Raw genomic sequence first — 27,002 nt, 5'->3', positions numbered from 1 at the left:
GTTTCCAATCGCTAGTCCATTTTCGTCGCTGTGGTCTTTGCCGATTATTCTGGTCTGTATTCTCTCGTTGACGTTCCTGTGTTTTACGGTTGGCAGGCCCTGCAACTGACACCAACCCCCTAGATTTCCGGAGGACCATTCCCCCTAAATGTTCGGAGGGCCAAAGTGCGCAGTTTAGCTTAGAGTCCTTCTCTGGCACTCGGACGATGATCAGCCGCCCCTGACATGTGGAACAGACGCTGTAGTGAGCCGCTCCTAACATGGAGTACAGAAGTTTGCCTAAACATTCGTTAAAAATTTGTTCTACGAAAACCAAAAAATGGTGAATGTACCCCAAACAGGGTCTGCAACCCTGAAACATGTTCCACAACACTTGTCATGATCAAAACTGGTCTAATATTTAAAATGCATAATTTTTGCCATGAATTTTTGAATCTGGACCAGTGTGCGACGAAATCCGAATCAATTGTGTCCGGTTCGCGTAATAATCGCACTATCGGTATCGGTCACCCGTGTATATGCTCACGTATTCGTTTCAAACTTTATCTTTATCGTTCACCAAAACGAATCCTTTCCCATATCCAAACTCCCAGTGTTTTCTTGTAGAAGTGCAGAGGGCTCCTCGGCTTCCGTAAAGCAACACGTCAACATTTTCCTTCCATCCCTAAATTGACCTGCATTCGGACGCAGCCGGCGCCGGTATTGTTTGTTATAATAATGAGAGCTACTGATCCTGAGTAGCGTCTGTTCGTTCCCTGTGTAAGTACAGCTGTTTTGGCAATAACGGAGTAGCAACTGCGGGCGGTCAATCATGCTAATATAGCGAGCATACAGTGAAGCATTATAATTCCTGTACTCACGACTTGCTACATTGAATGTCAATTTTGTCTGTTGCGATCGATTATTGCAATAGCACCGAAGGGCAGCAGACCGTCGGCACCTAAGCAGACGTAATTGACTATTAGACTAAGGCGGTTTGCTGGGCGGGCGACGCGGTGGAACATTATTCGTGACTGCTCCAAACAGAATTCGTGAAGAAATCGACAGCTTCATCAATAGCACGGAACGAATCCAGATGGTTCCAGTCAACAGACATTAATGCGGCATTTAATAACTCAAAATTAGTTTTTTGAAGTTAAATCCAGTGTAGTCGTGTGACATCTCCTATGTAATTGGCAACGGGCACAAGACTATCAGCTCAATTGCAGGATGATGGTCATCAAGTGTCGTGAGTGTTTCGGCGGCTGCAAGAAGTGTGAAATTAGACAACACAGTATCACAGACGAGGACGATGTAACAAACTGAGTCCCAACTATTTGTTGTGTTGATTTTTTCAACAATTTCAAACATTGGGCTTCGTGGCCGTGCAGTTAGTGTTACCAACCACTTCGATTCCCGCTTCAGTCCGGAAAACTTTTCGTCAGGAAAGTATTTCAACTGTGCCACTGGGCGTTGCATGCTAGTCCGTTGTTTGGTATGGTGCTTCCTTCAAAGGGCAAAATCGTCCACTGGAAGCATTATCGTGTTAGTATTTCCCCATCCCACAATATGTACATGCAACCATGTAAATACTTTGTTCTGATCGATCTAGGTACGCTATCGAAATGGAAACTTCGTCTGCGATCCGGAAAATTTATGTTATATCAGCCTAACTAGTTTCGTCGGAAAACTAGGTAGGGCTGCATTCACTTGGCAGCCCTTGCCGCTTCATCGGTTAGGAAATTTCCCCAGACATCCCATTTGAAGTTCTTACAAGAACGATTTCTAAATTTTTACAGGAATTCTATTTAATGTGTCATAAACCCAGAAATTTATCAAAAATTTCGTTGGAAAAACCCCACTGAAGTATTCAATGGTGCGGACTAACATCAACAGACATTACGGTTGATTATCAGGGCAAAAACATAGTATTTAATGTCTACAATAAGAAAGCAGCGAAGTTGAGGAACCCTAGCCACAAGATTGTTCGAAGTAAGATCAACAAGCTCAATCATGTATCCTAGAAACGCTTATTTATTTGAAATTATATCTACAACATTAAACTTATCGGCCTAAAAGATCCTATCCGTAGCTATTCGCTCTGTTCTCGGTTTAGCATATAGATGGACACCTTTCCTTATCGTTGTCCCCGAATTGTTGTACTACATAACAATGTACGCCGCTGTTTAAGAGAGTTATTTCAGTGTAACGCAACTGCATCTGGCTCAGATTCTAGTTTCATTTGCATTGCCTCCCTCATACCGGTGGTGCCGTAAGTAACATTAAGGCACTACTCCATTGTTTTGCTTGAAAAATTATTTTCGCTTTTAAATACTGAAAAACTTCGACGCATTTGATCTCGTTCTGTAAAACAAAATTGCATGTTTTCAGTTCAATGAGTGATACTTGTTCACGTGCTAATTATTTTTGAAACTATTCGTATATTTCTAAGGAAAAGTATCATAACCTTATACAGAAAAACAAGATACTAAAGATAATGTCATCCGCCAATAAAAAGGGAAAACTAACGATTGCCGGCACAAGATATTTGATGCAGAAGTCATTAATATATGTGGAAAGTTTATAAAAATACTAATCCAAAAGAGATTGTGTTCGCACAAAACTGCGCCTAACTCTAACGCAATAATCTACGAAAAGAGCACGACAGACGTTTCGCTACTGTACTACCGAAATCAAATGGAATGTGTTTCGATGCTCTCTCACGCTAGCTTTTCCAGTAGTTTCTTGAGTTTTTCGTGCGCATATCGGATCTTCTGGTACAGATCGCTCGAACAGCCCTGCTCCTGGATCGTGGAGAACCGGTACGTCCGGAAGTTCTTGTTGTTGTCCATCAGGGTTACGGCTCGCATCAGCGGACAGAGGATGATCTTCTGGTGGTCGGAGAAGTTGAGCTGTTGGATTAAGAGGAGAAAGTTTTACATGCGGTCATGATCAAAGTGCTGTTTTTAAGACTTCAGGAAAAATAGGAATAATACAAGGGCTACTACAAAATATAACTAAAATAGTTGATCAGTAAAGCATTTCATTGACCTGAAAGCCTACCGAAAGAACATTTCTTGCACTAGAAGGCAGTAGACAAGTGATACCAGAGCAGGAAATAAAGAACGTTAAGTTCAATTATTGCCTGATTTATAATAACACCCTAAAAAGCATTGACAACTAATTTAGTAGCTTGTTGTCTCTGATAAGGAACGACAAGGGCGACTGATAAACAACGAACGGCAATGACATTTATTCTTATAGTAAGTCGAGCAAATTTCGTTAAACACTAATATTTTGCTTATTTTGTTGCAGATAGATCGTTGCACGCCTGACATAACCTCGAAACTCCATATAAAAAAATGACAACAATTCCAGCAGTGAATATCAACTTCATATAAAAAAAATCTAAACAATTCCAGCAGTGAATGTCAAAGAGCAGGACAGTCAAATAAACGTGACGAAAGAGGGACAGAGAAGGATAATTTTTCGTGACGTCATCATGCACTCTTCTATAGGCCTATTTCGTCTGCGATTTACAGGTTTCTTCAGTGTTGAGTGCTCGACCAACTTTATTAACAAACCGAGATTTGTGATCGTGATAAAAGAGACATCATCTGCCAGTATCGCGAACCAAAATTTTCAAGGATACGGATGTGAGCATTATAATTGACGAAGGTGATGTGATTGAAAGTTGGAAGTGGTATTCCGCCGAATACTTGAATGGTACTGAGAGAGCACAGGAAGCACAGTTCAAGAGTCAAGACTAATAATGCCAATAGCGCCAAAATAACACATTTTAGTGTTGTAGAACAGGTAAAAAGTGAAATTACGAGTCGCGCCTGAATAATGCAAATGGTACATAAGAGCTGAACAAATATCGACTTAAACAAGACAGCCAACAAGTCTGGAAGGAACGAGTTCTTTTTCTTTTTTGCATTAAGTCCTCACTGGGACAAAGCCTGCTTCTAATCTTAGTGTCAAATGATCGGCAACGTTCATATTCATAGACAGCACTGCTCTGACAATATGGAAGTCAGTACCTATAGGGGGCTAACATCGACTCTGACCACTATCTGATGATGGTACAACTGCGCTCAAAACTATTCGCTATCAACAATAGTGTTCGGTTTCTAGAAACAGTCCATGACTAGAAGTACGAGTACGGTGACCTTAAAAATTCCTAGAAGTCATCCTGTTTTCCTTGCTTTTATATTTACAATGAAATTTTGCTAGATGAAATGTTTTTCTACGTCAGTGAGATAGATTCTTCTCTTGTGTTAAAATTTTAAACTAGTACTCATCGTAGGGACTTTATTGGAAAAATTTTAAGGATTTACAATTTTTGAAGGTTGGAGGTCGTCCAATAATAACGTAAGGATTTTTGGGGGGAAGGGGGGATCGGTTTGAGATTTCTTACGCGTCATACAATGTTTTTAATTTTCATACAAAAATTCTTACTTTGGAGGGAGGGGGGTCTGAAAACCGCCAAAATTGTCTTACGTAATTAATGGGCCACCCCTTAGCTAAGCGTCTATAAATTCAAATGATTTCTATTATGCAAAATGCAGCAAGATTTTTTCAGGTCAGGCAAATCTTCAAATCATATTTCCTAAGAAAATGAGGGAAGGATGATGAAACATTGTTGTTGATAAAATAGAGAATCTTTGAATACATCATTGAGCGCTTCTGGAAAAAAAAATCTGACGTTATAGATAGAAATGACAACAAAGGCTGTTGCCAGGAGAAAAAAAGCCACCCGGAGCAAGCAAGGAGTGTAAGTAGTTGGAGCAGCTGTGCCGCCTTAAGAAACGCGGAAATTCTACTAGAAGCTCAACGAATCGCGAAAGAGCTTCATGACGCGAGCTGGAATAAGGATCGGTACATATTAACGACAAACGTAAGGTGATCGAAACATGGAAGAAGCACTTTGATAAACACCTGAATGGTATTGAGAGCGCAGGTAATGAGGGTCAATACAACGGAGGAAATGTCTACGTCAGTCAGCCCCAGCCTTGTAGAAGGTTAAGGATGTCATTCATCAGCTCAAGAACAATAAGTGCTGATAAAGATGGTATCGGAGCTGAACTAATAAAGATGAGCCCGGAGAGGGCTGACAACGTTTGATAGACACAATCAGGGAAATAACAGCTACCGGAGGAGTGTCAGGAAGGGATAATATGCCCAATCTACAAGAAAGGCGACAAGTTGGATTGTGTCACCTGTAGTCGTCAGTCATCTGTAGTAAATGAGTTCGTGAGAAGTTATCAAGCCGGATTTCTTGACGGCCGATCGACAATGAACCAGATCTTTACTGTACGGCGAATACTCCAAAATGTCGTGAATACCAAGTCCCAACGTATCACCTTTTTATAGATTTCAAGACGGCATACGATAGTACTGACCGCGTAGAGCTTAGGAAACTCATAGACGAGAACAACTCTCCCGGGAGGCTCACCGCTCCGGTTCAGGGATAACGTCCGCACCGTCGATGCCTTAGATACCCGAAGATCCTCTTCATTTTTCGTTGGCTGGTTTGTGCCGCGGTCGGACTTCTGATTCATCGGCGCCCCGACGACCCAAGGCCATACCGCACCCATTTCTTCTTTTTTCTTCGTCATGATGGCATTCAAATGCCGAAGTCGGTCCGACGATTCCGGTTCGTTGGCGCTCCGACGACCCGAAGCTAAGCAGTAATCTCTACGCTTCATGTCTCTGCTTTACTCTCCACTTCCGCTCCACTAATCATGGAGCATTATTACATTGCTTATATAAAGCAGCTGCATTGCCGTAAGCCAACCATTAAAGTAGTTTAAACGTGGAAAAAAGCCCTGATATAGTCAAACTAATGCAAGAATATTTATAAAGCAACCAAGCAATTCATAAAGTAATATTTATATTAGTACATTGATACATTTGTAATGTAGCGTTAATGCTCTTTTACCTGACAGCTCTTATAATTTGTCGAATAAAAGCAATGTCGCATCAGTATTGTTGATATGCAGTAGAATACGTGTATTGTTATAATGCTTGGTGTTACTTGGGTAGTGCCGACATTATCTGTGTCACTGTCCTGTTCATCGCATTCCACTTATCCGCGTCGTTGCACATCCGTTGGATGACATTGTCAACGTTTACATCGTCACCAAGAATGGCTTTCATCTCCTCTCGTTCCAGATCGAACCGCGGGTATGCAAAAACTATATGCTCCGGAGTTTCCTCCGTGTTGGTGCATTCGGGACAGAATGACCACCTTATGTGCCCGAACCTGTGCAAGTATAAGCCATTTTACGAGACGTTTCGGAACAGGTGATCGCCGAAACGGCGTCAATTGACAGGAGACCTGGGATTAAATCCAGCGTGATTTTTAACAACGCCTCATCTTACCAAACGAGGACATGAAGAAAATGACAAAAAAGAGATCCAAAAATGTTTGTTACTACAACTTTACACCTAGTTATTGTATCAGCTACCTCTTTTTCACCTATATTTCACTTAAAAAGGCATTTTTGTGATCAGAAATATTTTAATATTTTTTCTCCATTTAAGTTTTCGCCTGTATGAAAAGCTACGCTTGAAATGCGCACAGTCATCAATTATCATCATCGCCATAACTGACGACGATGATTGAAAAATCCCAGGTCTCCTGTCATTTGACCTGCTTCGTAAAATGGCTCATTGTCTGAAACAATCATGTCCAGACAAAAACTGCGTCAAGTGACAATTTACTTCACCATGTGATCTTTTCATCCACATCGAAAGACTTGGGATAAGACGATGTGTCCATCTGCCAATCGTAGCTTGATCCCACTGGTGTTGCCATTCACTGATGGTGTCAGTACGTACTCATTCTCGGACTCCTTTTGTGTTCCTCGAGAAGAAGGCTGATAGCTATCATCCCTACTATCTCATAGACTGCCTCCGATGAAATGGTGCGAAACGAACTTGGAACCCGCATAGCCATCAACCTATACGTACTGCTAAGGTGTGATCGATTCTTTTCGGTCTTCAGTGAAGTCACCTATGTTGGACTTCCATATCTGATGATCAACGTTGTGACGCTCGCTAGCAGCCGCTTCTTGCTGCAATCGACGAGTCGTTTGCCATGATCCGGGATAACGCCTTCGCCGCTTTTTCACAGACATAGTCGATATGTTTGTTGAAATTAACGTTCAACGTTCCGTCATCGTAATCATCGTCATCATCGAAACTTCAAAAGCAGTGTTTCTTTTCAAAACTAAACATTATTCGATGAAAATGTGTTCACTGTGTTTCGGCTGGAGAATAGAATACTGTGAACACATTTGACTTTAAAACTTCTTGATTTTAAACGAAAAAACTGCTTTTGAAAATGCCGAAATCAATGACGGATCCTGCTTCCTTAAGCTGATCATCACCCCCAGATGCTTAACTTCGCGCTTCGAGTTGATGATGCAACCACCAACCGTGATTATTGCCTGTTGGCACTGCCTTACGATTGCTGATCATAACCACTTCAGTTTTGCGGTGGATCAGCTACTTGTCCCGCATCCAATCTTCTACAGTATCAATCGTCTCGAAGGCGAGTACCTCCCCCTCCTCTCTTGATTCACCGACTACCAATAGCATCACGTCGTCCGCAAAGCCAACAATCTTTACGGCTCTGGGAAGATTCAATTTCAGGACACCATCGTTTATAATATTTCATAGAGTCGGGCCGAGAATAGAGCTCTGAACGCCTGCCGTAATTTGAGTATTTTTTTCCTTCTTGGTCTGTTTCGTATATCAGTAACGGTTCTGAAAATAGCTCTTCAGAATCCGGCAGATGTACTCAGATACTCTCATGCTATGCAACTAATCGGCGATTGCTTTCCAGCTAGCGCAGTGGAAAGCGTTCTTCACGTCTAGTGTGATCACCGCACAATAACGGTTTCCTCTCCTTTTCTGCTTTTGTACAGTAGACATAACCCTGTTCAGGATTACTCTCTTGAACTGTTTGCTGGACGTATCCAGCAAGCATATCGGCCTAAACGCTGAAGTTTTGTCAAGCGGTTTATCCGGCTTTGGCAGCAGCACCAACTTTTGTCGATTCCGGCAGGCTGGAGAGCTGCCATCGTCAATGCAGTTCTGCAGTGTGGTACTGAACATATTGGAGCTCTCGAGGATCGCTGTGTCCTGGGGCCTTCTTTGTATATAAGACTTTCGCCACAACGATCAACTCCTCATTTGTTACTCGAGATTCGTCGTAGTCTCCATCCTGCACTCCGTAAGGAGTGGGCGACCATGTTGTGGCTTCGTGCTGCGGGATACATTCATTTATTTAATTAACATCTAAACACATTTCACGCCACAATACTCGGTTCTGCCCCACGCTCGCCAAATCGATGCGCACTTGATCCGCCCACCTGGCTCACTGCGCTTCACGTCTTCTTGTACCAACCAGATCCGAAGCGAACATCATCTTTGCAGGGTTGCTGACCGGCATTCTTGCAACATGCCCTGCCCATCAAATCCTTCCAGCTTTGGCCACCTTCTGGATACTTGGTTCGCCGTAGAGTTGGGCGAGCTCGTGGTTCATCCTTCGCCGCCACACACCGTTTTCCTGCACACCGCCAAAGATCGTCCTAAGCTCCCGAGGTTCGAAGACTCCAAGTGCTTACAGGTCCTCCTCGAGCATCGTCCACGTTTCATGCCTGTAGAGGACTACCGGCCTTATAAGCGTTTTGTACATGGTACATTTGGTGCGGGTGAATGTGAATCTTTTTTGACCGAAGCTTCTTGTGGAGGCCATAGTAGCCCCAACTTCCACTGATGATGCGCCTCCGTATTTCACGGCATGCGGAGGGGACACGTCCCCCGACAATATTATAGATAGAATGTGTGCGGATGCCGAGTGCTGGAATGCAGTAACTACGGCTGTCACTCACATTATGTTAGAATTGCAGCGTCTATGGCGCGCCGACCAAGAGTTGGCTGCAGAGGATTAGCCCTGCCGAGGCTGGTCCCTTGTAACATTGTTTAAGTCGGCTAGGAGAAGCAGTTTGCCTAGGCTACTTCTGCTACACGTGTTGTGCTATATGCACTGGTCCCTTCCCGAAGAAATACCGTAAGGTGGTTCCGGGGAGATAAGGGTCTGAGTCCAAGGGTCATGTCGATGCACTGTTCACCACTTGAGCAATTCTAAATGAATTGCTCATGCACAGTGCATAGGCTGGTTTTAGCGGGTCGTCGTTGGTGCGTCATCCCCGCATTCCCTGAGTTATCTTCTCAGGGGATCTGTTTGCAGATTTCCCCCTTGTAAAAAACAAAAAAAAAAACATTATTGTCAGCCGTTAGCAAGGATGCAACGTAGACGAACTCGTCAACTACCTCGAATGTATCCCCGTCTACCGTAACACTGCTAGCTAGGCGAGCCCTGTCGCACTCGGCCCCACCAGTTAGCATGTACTTTGTGTTGGTCGCATTCACCACCAGTCCATCATTTGCTGCCTCGAGTTTCAGGTGGGTGTACAGGTCTGCAACCTTTTCAAATGTTTGGCCGACAATGTCCATATCATCCGCGAAGCAAAATTGACTGGACCTCGTAAAAATCGTACCCCGCCTGTTAAGCCCGGCTCTCCGCATAACAAATTCTAGCGCAATATTGAACAACAGGCACGAGAGTCCATCACCTTGTCGTAGTCTCCGGCGGAATCCAAACGAACTGGATTGTTCGTCTGAAACCTTCACACAATTTTGCACACCTTCCATAGTCGCTCTTATCAGTTTCGTGAGCTTCCCGGGTAAGCTGTTCTCGTTCATGATTTTCCATAGCTCTACGCGGCCGATACTATCGTATGCCGCCTTGAAATCGATGAAAAGGTGATGCGTTGAGGCCTGGTATTCACAACATTTTTGGAGGATTTGCCGTACAGTAAATATCTGGTCCGTTGTCGATTGGCCGTCAACGTAACCGGCTTGATAACTTCCCACGAACTCGTTTTCTACAGGTGACAGACGACGAAAGGTGATCTGGGTTATTTTGTATGCCGCATTTAGAATGGTGATCGCTAGGAAGTTCTCACAATCTAACTTGTCGCCTTTCTTGTAGATGGGGCATATTACCCCTTCCTTCCACTCCTCCGGTAGCTGTTCTGTTTCCAAGATTGTGCAGATCATCAGCCGAGGCAGACAGATGGCAAGCTTCTCCCGGCCCATTTTTATGAGTTCAGCTCCAATACCATCCTTACCAGTAGTTTTATTGTTCTTTTGCTGGTGAATGGCATCCTTAACCTCCCTCAAAAAGGGGCTGGTTGGTTTCCATCACCCGCAGTACTGACGAAGGCATTTCTCCGTTGTCCCGTCCTTAATTGGCTGTGCTTTCAGCACCATTCAGGTGTTCGTCGAAGTGCTACTTCAACCTTTCGATCACCTCACGCTTGTCCGTCAAAATGCTCGCATCTTTATCCCTGCACATCTAGGCTCGCTTCACGAAGCCGTTGCAGGATGCGTTGAGCTTCTGATAGAACTTACGTGTTTCTTGAGATCGGCACAGCTGTTCCATCTCCTCGCATTCCGTTACCTCCAGGCAGCGTTTTTTCTCCACGTTCTGTCGGGTCCCTTGCTGCAGCATGACCGCCCACGCTGCATTCTTCTCCTCCAGAATCTGTCTACATTCCTCGTCGAACAAATCGTTCCGTCGACTCCGGCCCACGTACCCGACGTTGCTCTCAGCTGCATTGTTGATGGCTCCTTTTACTGTTCTCCAGCAGTCCTCAAGAGGGGCTTCATCCAGCTCACCCTCTTACGGTAATACAGTCTCGAGGTGCTGCGCGTACGCAGTTGCGACATTCAGTTGCTTAAGCCGCTCTAGGTCATACCAGGGCAGCCGTCGGTACCGTATGTTGTTAACGATGGAGAGTTTTGGGCGCAGTTTCACCATCACCAGATAGTGGTCACAGTCGATGTTAGCGCCACGAACCACAGGACTAAAACAGCTGTCATCTACGAACAACTGGAGTGAAGCCAAAATTTTGGTGCTGATTTGACAGATCGCGCAAAGATATCGATTTAGGCACGAAAGACACTCGTTTTCGAACGCGACATTTATATTTCACTTATTATTCTGGTGTTAAGTGCGTATGATTTTATCCAGTTTTCTGTAGTCGCAAGATAATTTAGCCATATTTCATTTGGCGCATTGAAACCATTATCAATAGTACCGTCAAACGGGGTGACTTGCAACGGCGGGGTGGCTTGCAACACATTGTAATTAACAACCAAATTTCATTATAAAACACGAATATCAAATGAAAATTTGTTATTAATCGGTACTACAATACGTGTCATACAATTAAAACAGTCATTAGAAATATTTTTACAAACTAAAAATAATTATTTTAAATGCCTTGAAAACTGATACTTAATGGAGGTTCGAAATCGTTTCCTGAAAACATGATATAGATGTAATCTACAAAACTAATACTCTGCATGTTGTTTCTACAACTAATGAGTGATAATACAACGTATTTTATTTTACGAAATTCTAGCAACAATTTTTTAATAAAAATACTTTTTATAAAGATGTATCTAAAGGGGGGTGACTTGCAACACTTAATTTCGATAGAATTTAGAGTTTTATAAAAGTGGAAAACTTTTGTATTAGGTCTACTTTATAATAAAATGAGTCATAATTCATCAATCAACTTCAAACACTCGTTAAATATATTGTCAAGTTAAGATATTTGACCTTGATGATTTAACGCCTCATTTTCTCATACAACTATTTTCTTACGAAAAATTAATCGAAATGATCTTGTACTGGCTCGACTGTTTGAAATACATGAATATTAATACTTAACAAGTGCGACTAATAAAAAATATCAACATTTTGATAGCAAAAACTAAATTAACATAGAGTGTTACAAGTCTCCCGCATAAGGAAATTTGAAAAATTCCACCTTTTCCATGATCTTTTGATTTTTGGTATGATAAAATAATTCGATTCAACCTTCTATCACCTCATTCTGTTGGCGGGTTGGCCATTAAAAGTTTATAAAGGAATTTAGATTTTTAGATGACGTTTAGATCATGGTTTTGGTTGATTGAAGTTGAAAAGTGTTGCAAGTCACCCGGTTTGACGATATTATTTTTTCTCATGCGACATTTTCCTCTACCGCGCGGGGTTCGATGGGGTCAAAGCCACGCACATAGTGATTGGCTTCAAGAACTAGCGTTTACTTCAGGGGGTCGAGTTAAACATTGTTACAGGGGACCAGACTCAACGAGACTAACACATTGTATCCCACTCTTGGTGTGATTGAAAGGTAGAAGCAGCACTTCGATGAACACCTGCATGGTCTGAGAGCACAGGTAATAAAAGTGTCAAATGAAATGTCTACGACCTTATGGGAGGTTAAGGATACCATTGATCAGCTCAAGAACAATAAAACTGCTGGTAAGAATTGGAACGGGACCAGCGATAGACCTTCGTACCAGTGGTCTTGTTGATGAATATTGCTTAAGAAGGTGTTATGCGAGGAGACGGGTTCAACAGTCGGGGTACGATTTTCAACAGATCCAGTCAATTCGTTTGCTTTGTTCACTTAGTGAGGGACATAAAAAAGGTTTTCAAGAGTTCCTGTGCAACCGATTCCTAACAAATCTTTTTCCGGGACATTCAAAAGGAGGAGAGTCGAGTTATAATGATTATGAATTTGCTTACCTGCACGGTACCGTTTGTCAGGTGCATCACGACGGCACACATTGTGCGGAACCACGTGTGCAGATGGGGAATACGGGAGATCTGATCACTTTCAATATTGACGGCCCCCGCGCCAGCCTTCACCAGATGTTCCGTCATGTATCGCTTGAAGTAGGACAGCAGTTTCATCTTTTTCTCCATCTGCGGTGGATAGTTGTGAATGTCCATGTACGTCTCGACGCCCTCCTTGTCGATGAAGTGCACATTGCTGCGAAACAAGAAAAATGGGATTGAGTACACGTAGAACACGTAGAATTTTATAGTGGCCGATAAAAACTCACAGTCCGTTTGCGAGCATAATCAGTTTTGTGGTATCGTTGAACATCACTCCCATGCCCTCGTCGCAGAGCTGATAGCCGAAGCCGTACTTGTCGCTGTAGTCCACCCATTTGGAGACCCAGAAAAGCGGCTGCACTGCTGGATCGGTGTTTTCATCGTCCAGATTGGTTGCCAGTTTAGGAGGCTTGGATGCGATCAAGGAGCTTAGCTGCTTGTACAGATTTTCGATGTCAGTCCTATAGCCTTCATTGTGCCGGGACATGGTGCCGGAGGCCGTAATGGCATCGTGCAGGTTGTTCTTGAGGAAGGACGATTCCAAGCGGGTGTCATCTGGAACAAGAAAACGGAAATGAATGCGTTATTTTAATTAGACCAATGCACCACACTCAGGTGCCCTGAAATGGCACTTTTTCAGGAAACTTGGGGACTCAAACTGTAAGCTAAGGATGTGATAATTAAACTAATTAAATAATGTATTTATTTATTTTTTTTTTTTTTTTTTTTTTTTTTTTTTTTTTTTTTTTTTTTTTTTTTTTTTTTTTGTGGTATTCAGTTGGAGCTGCCTGACAGCTTAACTTGTCAAGGCTGAACCCTCGGTCTGGCTTTTGCCAAGTTTCCCCTCTACCAGGACCAATACTCAGACGGACTAGGCAATGGCGCCCACATGAACACTGTTTTTTATTAGTATTGTGACGTGGTAGTTTTTGAAAAGTACCCATATTCCCTTGCTTCTGGAAGGAGTCTCGAAGCATTATGAAAATCAGCAGCTCTATTAGAATTTGTTTGAAATAGTAGTGTAGAATTTGTTTGAAATAGTAGTGCATTACTAATACTGTCTAGTCGAAATGGTTTTGAATAATTTGTCATTCAAGTGCTATTCTTATTACTATTGTCTTTTACGTAAGATTAGAGTCTTAAATGTCAAGTGTCGTCAAGTCTTAACAAAATTAGGCTGTTTAGTAGTAGTTCTAGTTAATTTCATTTTTGTTGTTAAAAGTATTTATTGGTCATTACGTTCATATATCCTTAAAGAAAAAAGTCGCTTTCCTTATCTGTTCAACAATTTTTCGAAACTAGCAAGTGTACCCTAATGATCGATCTCAGCGTCTTACTTTCCATAGTCATTTTTATAGTGAATATTGAAGAGTAAAGTTACCTTAGGCTTCTATTACAGTCTCCTACAAGATTCACTTTTCGGTGGCAAATGCAATGCTTCACAACGCCTACTTTCTACTTGTAAATTTTGCGAAAATGAAGCTGGAATTAGATTATTTATACCGCTGTTACAAAAGAGGTATTTCTTGTTATGGCAATGTAAAAACCATATTAAAATAAGATTGTCGCCACTTATTTCTACTCAGTGAATCTACTAGTCATTTCCCTAAGAGTTCCTAAGTATTCCCTACGTCGTATATGATAACGATGTATCTAGCTAGCTAATAGTAAGAGTGGCTACGGATCATTCTGGTTAGCAAAAGGCAAACTGAACGTCACCAATAGTATTAATGTCCACTTCGAATAGATTAATTATTTGAAATGGGCATCAATTCTATCAATGATGCAGAATGTCCGTTGGATCACATCCGAGATATTATTGCGTCTATGCCATATGAATTATGACGCGGCTTTAAGCAAAAAATGCCAAAATGTGATACCACCACTACAGGTTACGCCTTTGGTTTCCATCATATGGGCTAATGGATTATGCCCTCCCATCGCGGCAAGGTCGCATAACCAAGGGGAGGGAATTAAATAATGTATTTATATAATTAAATTAATCAAATTCTTAAATTAATAATAGTTTGAATTCTTAGAGATCTCCAAAATATATAATAAATTATGGGTATCACGGAATTTAGTACACTACAAAAGATTTTTTGATAATACTCACGAAAATTGAACTGTTTTCAAAAACGAACCCCTAAACGTCATTTTTCAGAGTTCCCTTCATACAAAAGATTGATTGTTACAACCTTAACTACCGTTTTGAGATTGAGCCCTCCAAGTTTTCCTATAAAGTGATATTTTGGGATACCCATTGCGCATTGCACACTCTATTCCCATTGCCTACCGTTAACTTCTGAAAGTGGTTTCCTACCCATGCGATCGGCGTTCTCCAACTGGTCAGCACGGGGAGCCATCGTGAGACAAGAGATCGGGAGCGACGCTGGAATGTGAGCGCTGCACATAAAATCAAAGTCGAACATTTGTGTTACACTGGGACGCTTGATGGGGTCCGACTGGAGCATTGAGCAAATCATCTCAGCAGCATTCGTACGAATTGTGGAAGGGAGCCGGTAATCACATTTTCTTATCTTGGTGTAAGTATCTTTCAGACTTTTCGTTTCAAATGGCGGCTGCCCTACGAGCAGCGTGAACATCACACATCCTATGGACCAAACGTCCACCTCGTAGCTGTGGCCCTTTTTATTCAGAATCTCCGGAGCAATATAGTTCGGGGTGCCGCAAAGGGTCTTTTTACGTTCGCCTTCGAACTCTATCTTGGTGGCCAACCCAAAATCTCCGATTTTGACGTGTAATTCATCATTCAGGAACAGGTTACCCAGTTTCAAATCCCGATGGATTATGTGCCGGTCGTGTAGATACTTGACACCCGTGAGCACCTGGTGGATGTAGTAGCGACACTCGTAATCGGTGATGACTTTTCGCCGTTTGTGCAATTCCATCATTGACTGCAAAAAAAAAACATAATGCATTATCAAGTAAAAAACCCAACAACCCTCCAAGTCCCTACTTACCCGTTTCTTGCAGAGTTCTAGCACGATGTAGATGTTGAGAGGGTCGTCGAAAAAGCTATGAAATCCCACAATGTTCCGATGGTTCAACGATTTGTGAATCGTGATCTCCTGTGTCATTTTTTCCTTCTGATTATGCTTCATCATTAGCTTTTTCGACACGATCTTTCCGGCGTACACTTCGCCAGTGACGACGTCCATGATTTCGTAGCATTTTGCGAATCCACCCTGCACAAAGAATAAAATGTTTTATTAGCAAATTGTATAGGTATATGGTAGGGCAGGTTAACCCCTATATGCCTGAGTGAAGGCAAAATAGCTAAAACCCTCACCGCTCAGCAAATACTTTTTTTTTTTTTTTTTTTTTTTTTTTTTTTTTTTTTTTTTTTTTTTTTTTTTTTGTCAGTATACTGGATTATATATCCCTGGGCTTGGGATTATATTTTCCAGGGAGCGATGAGTTTTGATAATTGATCGCTGTTGTTAGTAGCTTTGATTAGATGTTGGGTGAATTTCAAAGCAATGGCAACCTTTTTATTACAAAATTTAGATTTTGTCTTCTGACCTAAAGTTTCTGGTTAAACTACTGCATAGTACGGCTATCACTCATCAAAATTACTTTCACTTCGGGAAAATATAATTTCAATCTGGCGAGAAGATTACAAACTGAGGGTGGGTTAGGAGCACAGTCAGACCCTTGAATGTGCAATGTGGGGTAATAATTGGGAATGCCATTGACGGTTTGTAATCTTCTACGAGGTTTTCGAAAACCAACAGGGCGCGTGCACCGGGTTGCGGATAGGAGCAAAGGGAGATCAATAGCATCTACTTAAAATAATAGAGCAAAAAGCCGTTCCTTGATTAGGTAATGTTTAGCGATCTTCTATGGTGTTCTAGTACTATAAAATTCTTCACTCACTGGGAATTCTGGCCTTGATAATATCAATAGTGATAAAAACATAAAATAATACCTAATACTCAATAAGTACAATGTAGCTTCAATGTAGTCATAAATGAAATAAAATCAATTTTCTATAATTGACAAGGTTTTGAAGACAATCAATGAGTGAAAGAACTACCTATTAGAAAAGCCACATCAGCTAAGGCTATACATATACAAATGTTGGTCATAGGGTCATGGCGAGCATTCGGTATGTATGTCTATGACTGATTCTAATCTAATAGGGGCACTAGAAGACCACGCGGACAATTTCGAAACAAATTATTTTTATACATCGGTCTTATGATCCGAAAGGCTCAGCTATGCTGTAATGTCATTTTTTAAGCTATTCATTAGTGCTGTTTAATTGTTTATTATTCTAACAAAACTACATAATTACTCATTACTAATCACTGTTCCTATATTCTCTCTTTCTCACCTTCTTATCTGTTGCATGATTATGATCATTACTAATATAATGCATGAGCATGCACAATAAGAATAATTTCAGAACTGTAAGCAGTCCATGGATAACTGGATAGAATAGCTTCGAAAAGGATGCTCAAAACAGAATAATTCTGGTCAGGGAAGTATGAACCACATGAGTAAGTAACACATTTCATTTTAATAATATCAAATATTTTTATATAAATCAGCACCGCCAATCAGTGAACTGAATTATAATTTTATATCTGTACATAATAAAAACAGATAAAGTTTGTAAAGTTGTCACCATCGATTGAATTGCGTTCTTTATAGTAATGTTCAATCATTATCAAAAGCTCCTAAAGCGTCGCATCGTGCCATCAGCAGTTCTTAGCATCACTCTCATATTGTTATTACTTTGTTGTTTATTAAATTTCTATAAAGCGATCAGCTCATTCTTTCTTACTTGTACAATTGTTTGAAATTTTAATAAATCAAACCAAACTTCAAAACTCAAATTAAATTGCTCTCAGCACATTTACATTTTGCAGCATTAATCGCATTACTGTGTCAAGTCTTCTCCAATTTCCTATACCCTACCCCAACCCTTCCTATCATTTCCGATGGTGTTCAAGTGGTCCGCATAGACTATTACGGCCATTACCTATCCCTGCCCCCGGCTTTGGACTGACTTGCGCTCTCATTGCCCCACCAAACGCTGCAAAATGAAAATGAAAATGAAAAATGAAAGTATACTGGATTATATATCTACTTTCTAGAAGTGGCCAGAGGAACTCGGGAATATTCCTATTGCCGGAGTTATTCCGGTGGGTCGGGTAAAAAAGGCTATTTTTCGGGACATGCCAAGTTATCTTTATTTATTTTCAATGACAATCGTGAAAATTTGCATAAATTATATGGATCTGATATTCAACATTATACAGGTCGGACTCGATTATCCGGAGACTCGATTATCCGGGGACTCGATTATCCGGAATTCGATTATCCGGAATTTTAGACTCAATTATCCGGATTTTGATTTTTGAGCTAGTCCAAAATTAAAAAAAAAAGGTTTGTACCATTTTTATACTTTGGGTCAAATTTTAGGAAACTAAGTTAATAACATATTTTGCAAATCATATGATGATTTCTATTATTTTAAGAGTTACATTTAATGGCATTCAATAACAGTAACTATCACGGATTGAATCATGGGTGAAATTCACTTCACTTAGTAACATTCTATGTTAGAGACATGCCACGTTCCACTGGGGACGTAAAGCCGTATAAAACAAGAAAATGAAGAACAATTCGGAGTTTAAATGTTAGTAATGCTTTTAGTAGAATACTTCACCCGTTATAAAGATTTTTTCGAGTGCGCAGAGTTAGGAACCTTAACGTGAAGATGCATCGAAGCCAAACCTCGAATTTTCAAGAGCACAAATCTAAAGAACCAGACAACCGTTTGTGCTGAAAATGCTACTCACTGGTCACTCGCTGGTGGTGACCAATCGATTAGATTTTCAGCACGAACGGTTGTCAGGTTCTCTAGATTTGTGCTCTTGAAAATTCGAGGTTTGGCTTCGATGCATCTTCACCTTAATGCGCAGACTAAGGAGCATTGCAAAAATGAGTGCGCAGAGTTAGGAACATGTACACTCTTGACAAGATTAACACATTTGCAATGAAAATCATTACTTAGTGAAGCTTTTATATTTTTCTCTTACACATAAGATCAATAGGTATCTGCTCCCAAAAGTTCAGAGTACTGTGTTTTGTTTTTAATTAATTACAGCTGATTGAAATTTGAAAGGCCTTAAGTGCGCAGAGAATGGGGCCTTCACGGTACCTCCCGAAAATGCAGGTTGCTGCTGAGCAACTCGATGTCATTATCTATATTGTTAAGGTGAAACATCTTGGAATCCAAAGATGGCCGGCACAATGGCCGCATTGTGCCCCTACTCATGTTTTCGAAGGCACTAAACTGGAGAAATAGTTGAGAAACGTTTCTGATCTTCTTATTCTAAGCTTTCTGCTAGTGCACGAAGCCAAAATAAAAAGTACACTGCTGTTGGATGCTTTCTTCGCGAGATTTGTGTCTTTGAAGTTTTAGTACAATCTTAGAAGTTGATTCCAAACTGTTTCACCTTAAGAGCAAAAGCAATATCAGTAAAGACTTGAAAACAAGGGTTTTTTTCTCTTATAAGCAGGTGAAATCAACTCACCTGTAAAAATTCTGAACTGCTACGGCAAATGAATTGTAATATGTTGTTAACAAAATGGTAATAGAATAGTGTAATAGGGTGATAGTGTTGCCTAACACAGAACACCTAGATATGAGAAATAAATGTAATATTTGAAATGATACTAATACAAAATTAAAAAAAAAAAACTTGAAAACAAGTCTACTGAAATTGCGACAATCAGTTTTAGCTACAAAGCAGGATTATGATAAACATGATAAAGCCAAGGCAAGATAGAAGGCAAAATAACACTAAGTCGTGGCAGACTCAAGTGTTTCCTACACAGGCAACGCGAATATATCTGATGATATTATTCGACACGCGATGCAGAAGAGGGGACCTTCCGAGGATGAATACGTGGGGAAAAGATGCATGATTGCGGAGAGAAAAGTGACCTACGCGGCCCTCCTTCAGGGCGGAAGAGTTGGCACGAGCCAAGCTCCGCGATGTAGAGGACATAGCAACAGTGGAGAGACCAACACCAAGCCTAAGGCCAAGAAAATCAAGAAAAAAGAGTAGGGTTTCAATGCTAGTAATGGACCCCTTAGTAGCTGAATTTCACTCTCGACGCTTTTCCGCAATGATATCTCAGACGGATATACGTTTTGTGGAGTCTAACAACAAGTTCAATGTCTTTACTTCATAGTACGCCTATGAAACACACCAAATCATTCGATTTTTTCCAGCGAAATATGCATTTGGAAAACTGTTGTCCGAATGCCTATTATGGACCCTCTCGGGGTCCATAATAGGAATGTTCACAAATTTGACGTTTCCTATTATGGACCCTCCATTTGATTCCCATGTAATCCGGCTCGCTGCCGACGTGCGTATTATGGACCCACCTGGAAATGCGTGTTATGGACCCTCTTGTGTGGTTTCATTTACATAACTGTTCAAATACCTGTACTTATGCGTCTCAAACCAAATATTTTGTTTGAAACTGCTGACTAACAATGCGATCGAAGTTCCCCCTGTGGATTTTCATAAAAATAAGGTTGCTTTGAGTGTTAATTTCATGTTTTTCTGTAGGGGGTCCATAATACGCAAAGGGTCCATAACCGGCATCGACTCCCTATCTCATGGCCCGAACCAAGCAGTGCATTCACAGCAACCCTTGGATACGAGTCGGAAAAAAGAAAGAAAGGAGAAAACCGAAAACGAAGGATTGGTGAAGTGATCCTAGTCTTAAAGAAGTCAAGCAAAAAGGTACAGTATTTAAGCAACTGGCACAAAAATTACTTGGCGACGAGGTTGCAGAACCGACTCTCCAGTGTAAAAATCTGGATGAGGTCACCGATGCAGCGGAGATCTCGGCTTCCCTCAAAGAACAGTGTGACATCGACGTATCCTGTAAGGCCATCCACCTTAGAAAGGGCCCGCAGAACACCCAGGCCGCGGCGATCAGGCTGCCAGTTGCAGAGGCCAACAAAGCGAAGAACTTGGCTATACTCAAGGTAGACTGGTGTAGGGTTCCTAGTACCGACTCCTTTTGACGAGTACCGGTTCTACGGTACTGTCACTCTCAGTACCGGTAGTACCGGTAAAATACCGATACTGGAAGATTTTTTTGCAATAAACTTTCGAATTCGTCAATAAACACAAGATTGCTGATGCTTTGTCTTCATTTTTATGAATTATCACAGTTAAAAAATATGGTCCTAAAATAATAATAAGTTAACTGTTCTAAATTTATAAAATATGTGTTGAAATTAGAGTTTTTTTTTCTGACTGGATAGATCTTATTTATTCAAATATGTCCTTCAACCATCCACAGTTGACCATTTTCTAGGAAATTCAAAAAAGTTGCTGATGTATGGTGTAATGTTGTATGTGGTGCGAAAAATCGTTCAAAATTAATAATTTATTGACTTAACGTGTACCCACCTTTACATTCATGAAAATACTACTAAAAATGCAAAGCGTATTAAAGATCAATGTTCAACTACCATTCGATTGCGTAAATTTATGACACAATTTTCAGATACGTACAAAGTTCTTTTAGTGTTATCCGAACGTTGCTCAAATTTTTGCCCATGCATCGTGAAATGTCAACAAATATTTCGCTTAGATCAGACTTATAATACACGAATTAATTCGAATAATTTCTATCCATATTTGTACCATATTACTTAACATTTCTAAATTCTACAATACCCTGAGACCTTTATAGGGTAGATGTACCAATAGTGGAGGTACTAAGCACTGTTGAAGTTCATTCAACCCCCTAAATTAAAGAAGCGCAATTAATGTACATGTTAATGTTGTAACGGGAAGTAACGACAATTAACTTAATGAGAAAAATGATTTCATCGCAGTAATCCACGGCATGTCAATGAAAAATAATACCTCCACTATTGGTACACTGTTCCTTTAGTTGTGGTATATTTTTAATTTGTGTTCCTATAGTTGTGGTATCCGTGGTTTTCTTATGGGATCCTCCACTATAGGAACACTTTACCGCAACTATTGGTACAAGCAAGAACAGTTTTAGCAATTTTAGCGATATTTCATCAGTTTTAAAGCAATTCGAACGCTCTTTTCAACTATTCCGTGTATCAACAAGCCAAGACGTCGATTGGCAGTGTCGGTTCTGTGGTTAATGTAATAAAATCAGTGAAAACGGCACTACCGCAACTATAGGAACACCCACAACTAAGGGAACACTTACCCTATTTGTGCCTAGTTTTCTAGAAAGCTTGATATTCACCATCAGCAGCTTTATTTGTATCATTTCCGTTCAATAACTTCACCTTCAGTCTTTTTAAATGTTCCAAAACATGTACGCTCATAGTTTGCATCTTGTTTGAAATATGCATATTTCAAACAAGATGCAAACTATGAGCGTACTTTCAACGTTTTAATGTTTGGAGATAAACCAAACTTCGTGATGGAATGATGATAATTAGAATAAGCCATTATGTAATACGTTCCTTGGTTGACCAGCGAAATTCGCTATTAACGAACTTAACCAAACTGACATAACATTTATTGTAAAGGAATTTATTGAACCAATTAATTATTATATTTTACATCAGTACCGAAAATACCGGTACTCAATGTTTTCCAGTACCGGTATTTCGGTACCAAAGAATTGTCGGTAGTACCGGTACTTTCGTTACCGGTACTCCCGGTACCAAAACCCTAGACTGGTGTAGATGTTAATACCTGGCACCAATTAAACACGAATATGTAGTGTAACAATATTACAGCTAATAAATATTTTAATAGTTGCAATAGTTGTTTCTATTTGATTCCATATTGTAAATACATAATTATTACCCTAGTTACTAATGGAAGTCAAATAAGGCGCAAATAGAACGAAATCATTATAAATACATATAAATTAAGGTGAAACATCTCGGAATCCAAAGATGGCCAGCACAATGGCCGACTTGTACCCCTACTCACATTTTCAAAGGTACTAAACTAGAGAATAGTTGATTCTCTTATTTTAAGCTTTCTGCTAGTGCACAAAGTCAAAATAAAAAGTGCTGTTTGGGTACTCTATTTATTTCGCAGCAGCTTTTCAAAGCAGCTCAAAAACTAAAAGGATTTATTTAGTTATCATAATGTTACAATGAGAAATACTCGTCAATCTACTTACTCAACTAGTTTCCTCCTTCCTTACAAATCCCACTTCTTCCTAGATCCTTTTACTCCTTCTTTTGCCTTTTCTTGTCCCTGCTATTTCAACAATTCATTAATAACAGTTTCGTTTTCTCTTTTCAGGTTACTTACAACTCCGTACAAAGCACAGCAACGTAACGGTTGTGCTCCTATACTTCGGTTCGCGTGTGGTACAAACTGTGGTAATTATTTGTTATTTAAGATAACTTTCATTATGATTCCAATTATATTATTTACTTACAGGTTAATAATTCAATTATCGAGCAAATTATTGCCACCTCCTGTTTGCTTACACGTAATTATATAATAAATTTGTGAAATTACAAATCACGATTGAATATGCGTTTACTTGTTTTGATATTCATTATTCCTCTCTCCCATTCTCGCCGATTGCGCCGATTGTCAGCTGTCATTTCGAGGATTCGGCAATTAAATCGCCGTCTACTGCCCAGCGGTGTGAACAAGTGCAATGTTGTTGGATGCTTTATTCGCGAGATTTGTGCCTTTAAAGTTTTAGTGCTATCTTAGAAGTTGATTCAAAGCTGTTTCACCTTGAACCAACGAGCTACATCTGCTTTCATCATACCAACAGATGAAATACACACGTTTGCTGTAATGTGAAAATAAAATGCTTTGCATATAGTAATAACTACCTCACATTAGAATCATATTATATGCTTTGTATACAACTATCAGCAATAGTTTTTACTCTAAAGTAAATTTTATAAGGTATTCTAATAGTGCAAAAACGTATGTCTACCATAGAAAAAATAGCAAGAAAGTTGGCTCAGTGTATTGGTTTTACAGGGTGCTACTTATGCTTTGAGGTTGTTGCACAGTTCTCGGTTACTTTTTCAAATCGACGTAAGTAACTTTCAAACGGATTGAGATAATAAATTAAGAAGAATCACAACCTGTCGTCTAAAACTGTTTAAAAATGAATCCATTTTTTAACATTTTTTACTGTGTACATCGCTTAAATTTTGACAAAATGATACACACTTAAATTATTTTACGGATCCCTGTGAAATCTCAACAGCAGAACGGTTCGGTAAAAAAAATTAACGGGGTACGGTAAATTTCTACAGTATTCGGTAAAAATTCACCAGAGTCCGTAAAATTCTGACGAAATTACGGTATTTTAGTTCACCGAACTGTTCAGCTGTTGAGATTGCGGTGAAATCCACCGATTTCCGGTAAAATTAGCTTAGTGTGTAAGCCCTTTCATTCAGTTACTTACGACGTTTTTTTACCAGTGTAAAATCGACTCAAGTCGCTCACTCTATAACACAATGCGTTTAGTGCCTGACGAGACCGTGAAGATCATCAAAAAGAGCATAATAGGAGTTATATACAGAGAGTTGCGTGAAGAGGCTTCTTTGAATGATTGTTCTCCTTCGTCATCGAAAATAGCCCCTATTTGTTTTGCTGGTCTGCTCGATAGGTAGACGGTTTGACAATTCGATAGGTAGATTTGGTTTCACTCTTCGCATAACTCTTCGTTTAAAGACTCTGAGAAATGACAAAATATTATTATTGTTTACCACTTCATAGGTTCTACCAGTTTTACCAATTTTCAAGATTATTCATTTTTGGTAATATTGAGGACTAACAAAATATACCCCATAACTTTTACAATGCAGTTTTACTTCACGGAACAAGGCAAAAGTATATTGGAATATATTAAGGGCATAAATCGAATGAGTTTAGTAACTTCTAAAAAGTAGAAAAGGATTATCTTTCCTAACACCCCACTTATTTTCAAAAAGGGACTTTTCCCATAAGAAATATTAAAAGTCGAAATCTAGATAAAATTTTCAAAAGTGTTTGTTTGCGCTGTAATCGCAATTAAATATACTTATCTTTTCAGTTATTCACATCTTCTTCTTCTTTCTGGCATTACGTCCCCACTGGGACAGAGCCTGCTTCTCAGCTTAGTGTTCTTATGAGCACTTCCACAGTTATTAACTGAGAGCTTACTATGCCAATGACCATTTTTGCATGCGTAAATAGTGTGGCAGGTACGAAGATACTCTATGCCCTGGGAAGTCGAGAAAATTTCCAATCCGAAAAGATCCTCGATCGGTGGGATTCGAACCCACGACCCTCAGCTTGGTCTTGCTGAATAGCTGCGCGTTTACCGCTACGGCTATCTGGGATCCCAGTTACTCACATATTTTGCTTAATATTGTTTCATGTTCTGTAGTTAAATGTATTTAGCCTAAAAAATTCGAACAAAAATCTTTTGAATAGTTTTCAATATCTAGACTCCACAATACTTTATTTTAATAGACATCCCCTATCACATAATGTAGTTCACAATCCTCCGAACAAATCAAGCATTTCAGATGACTGATATATCGACTTTCGACATTTTTGTGACTTGTCAAACCTAATGAAGAAGTTCAATCCCTTAAAAGCCCACGAGTCCATAACACCCCATTTTACGGTAGCAATTAAGTATGACGATCGTGGGTTCGAATCCCATCGGTCAAGGTTCTTTTTATAAAGGAAATTTTCTCGACTTTTTAGGGCATACAGTACTTACCACACGTTATACGAATGCAAAAATGGTCAATTGGCAAATAAAGCTTACTCATTTCAACTTTAAATTTAATCAACTTTCGTTAACTATTTGTAACTACTTTTGTGATTTCTAGTTTTCTACCTGTAATTTTCTTAAAAACACTGTTATTTTTTCCTTGACCGGAAAAATGATAAAACCGCCAGGGTATCGTTGTTACTAAATAAATTACAAATTAGTTTATAACTATGGAAGTGCTTATAAGAAACAGGTTTTGTCCCAGTTGAGACGTAACGCCTGGAAGAAGAGTAACGCAAAATTGCATCGCTTTCAAGAGATCTGAGGAGGTAAACAAGTTTTGTGCAAATTTGCTCACCATAATTTACATGAATATCTATGAAGAGAAATATCATGCTAATTACGCCCTTATTCTAGTGTACGCTTGAGTTAATGTTTAGCCGACATATCGACACTGTCGATTCGACAGCATCCTTCCAGCCAAATCCACAGAGAATTGAGTTAAATTCTTTAAAATTGAGGTTAGATGTAATAAACAACTAACGGGGTGCGTTATCCTTGATGATAAACTTTTGGAACACCAAATCATGCTCAGATTGATTGAGACTCCCATCAAACAAATCAATTACGGATTAATAATAAAAGTATAAGAATTTTTGGTAGATTTAAGGTCAAACGTGCACGACTTACCTTGCCGAAAAATCGCAACCTCTTGTACGTCCTTCTGGCAGTGGCGTCGTACAATTTCTCCGGGATATCGGACGACTTATCATCTGGCTTGATGGAACTCATCTCGAATACAGGATTTCAGCGCGCCGCGACTCTTCCGGACGATCGCAAGAAAAACAACCGAGGATGGAGCACAAAACCGTAAAGGAAGCGATAAATCAACCGAAACCGACTCCGAGCTGGATAGGATCTTGTTCTTCACTTCTTACTTCTCTCCCTACTGTCCTTATTCCGGTTTTTCGCGACACTAAACACTGCTTTCTTCTTTTTCTTAGCAGCAGCAGCCCGTTCTTCTGCTGAGCAAAATTTTAAAATTGACAGCCCGTAACAAACGGTCGAAAATATAAACCAACTTGCGAGATTCTTCCCGTGGTGGGATGGAAAATCGATTACTTGCTTCAACTTTTATGAGATAAAACCGTTTTCATTGATAAGAGGTCATCGGGAAGGAAACCCGAAAAATGATTGTTCCGATGACCGTTGAACTTTTAAAAAACGAGCCGCAGGAGACAAAAGATTCTCTCTCGGGTAACGAATTGGAGCAGCCTAATCAAAACCGGACCACACCGCAACACTTTTTTCGGTGAATTACCAACAACCAACGTTGCCGCGAATACACTTGATGACGGAACTTTAAAATTGCGGAGGAAACCACACCATAGAGATTTTCCACGAAACTTCTTCTCGGCAGCAATGATGGAGGAAAAGCACAAAACTTTTGCGGGCTTTACAACTGACGAACGGCACAAACTTATTT

At 40.1% G+C, this 27,002-nt stretch overlaps 1 protein-coding gene across 2 annotated transcripts; it reads right to left on the bottom strand.

Annotated features, from left to right (window-relative positions):
• Positions 1-1,995: 1,995 nt before the first annotated feature.
• LOC5577816 (serine/threonine-protein kinase polo) lies at positions 1,996-27,002 on the bottom strand. Of its 2 annotated transcripts, none has more exons than XM_011494798.2 (6): positions 26,207-27,002; positions 15,739-15,963; positions 15,078-15,672; positions 12,982-13,309; positions 12,662-12,908; positions 1,996-2,891 (listed from the first exon to the last, which is right to left on the bottom strand). In XM_011494798.2, the coding sequence occupies exons 1-6, from the start codon at positions 26,306-26,308 to the stop codon at positions 2,700-2,702; spliced, it is 1,689 nt and encodes a 562-aa protein (XP_011493100.1). In that variant the 5' UTR covers positions 26,309-27,002; the 3' UTR covers positions 1,996-2,699. The 2 variants fall into 2 exon arrangements, with proteins under 2 accessions (XP_011493100.1, XP_001663586.1); XM_001663536.2 differs by having other exon boundaries at positions 15,051-15,672; positions 26,207-27,001.

The sequence above is a fragment of the Aedes aegypti genome, chromosome 3, assembly GCF_002204515.2.
Source record: "Aedes aegypti strain LVP_AGWG chromosome 3, AaegL5.0 Primary Assembly, whole genome shotgun sequence".
NCBI lineage: Eukaryota > Metazoa > Arthropoda > Insecta > Diptera > Culicidae > Aedes > Aedes aegypti.
Note: the sequence above shows the minus strand (reverse complement) of the source record. Positions and strands in the feature narration are given on the sequence as shown.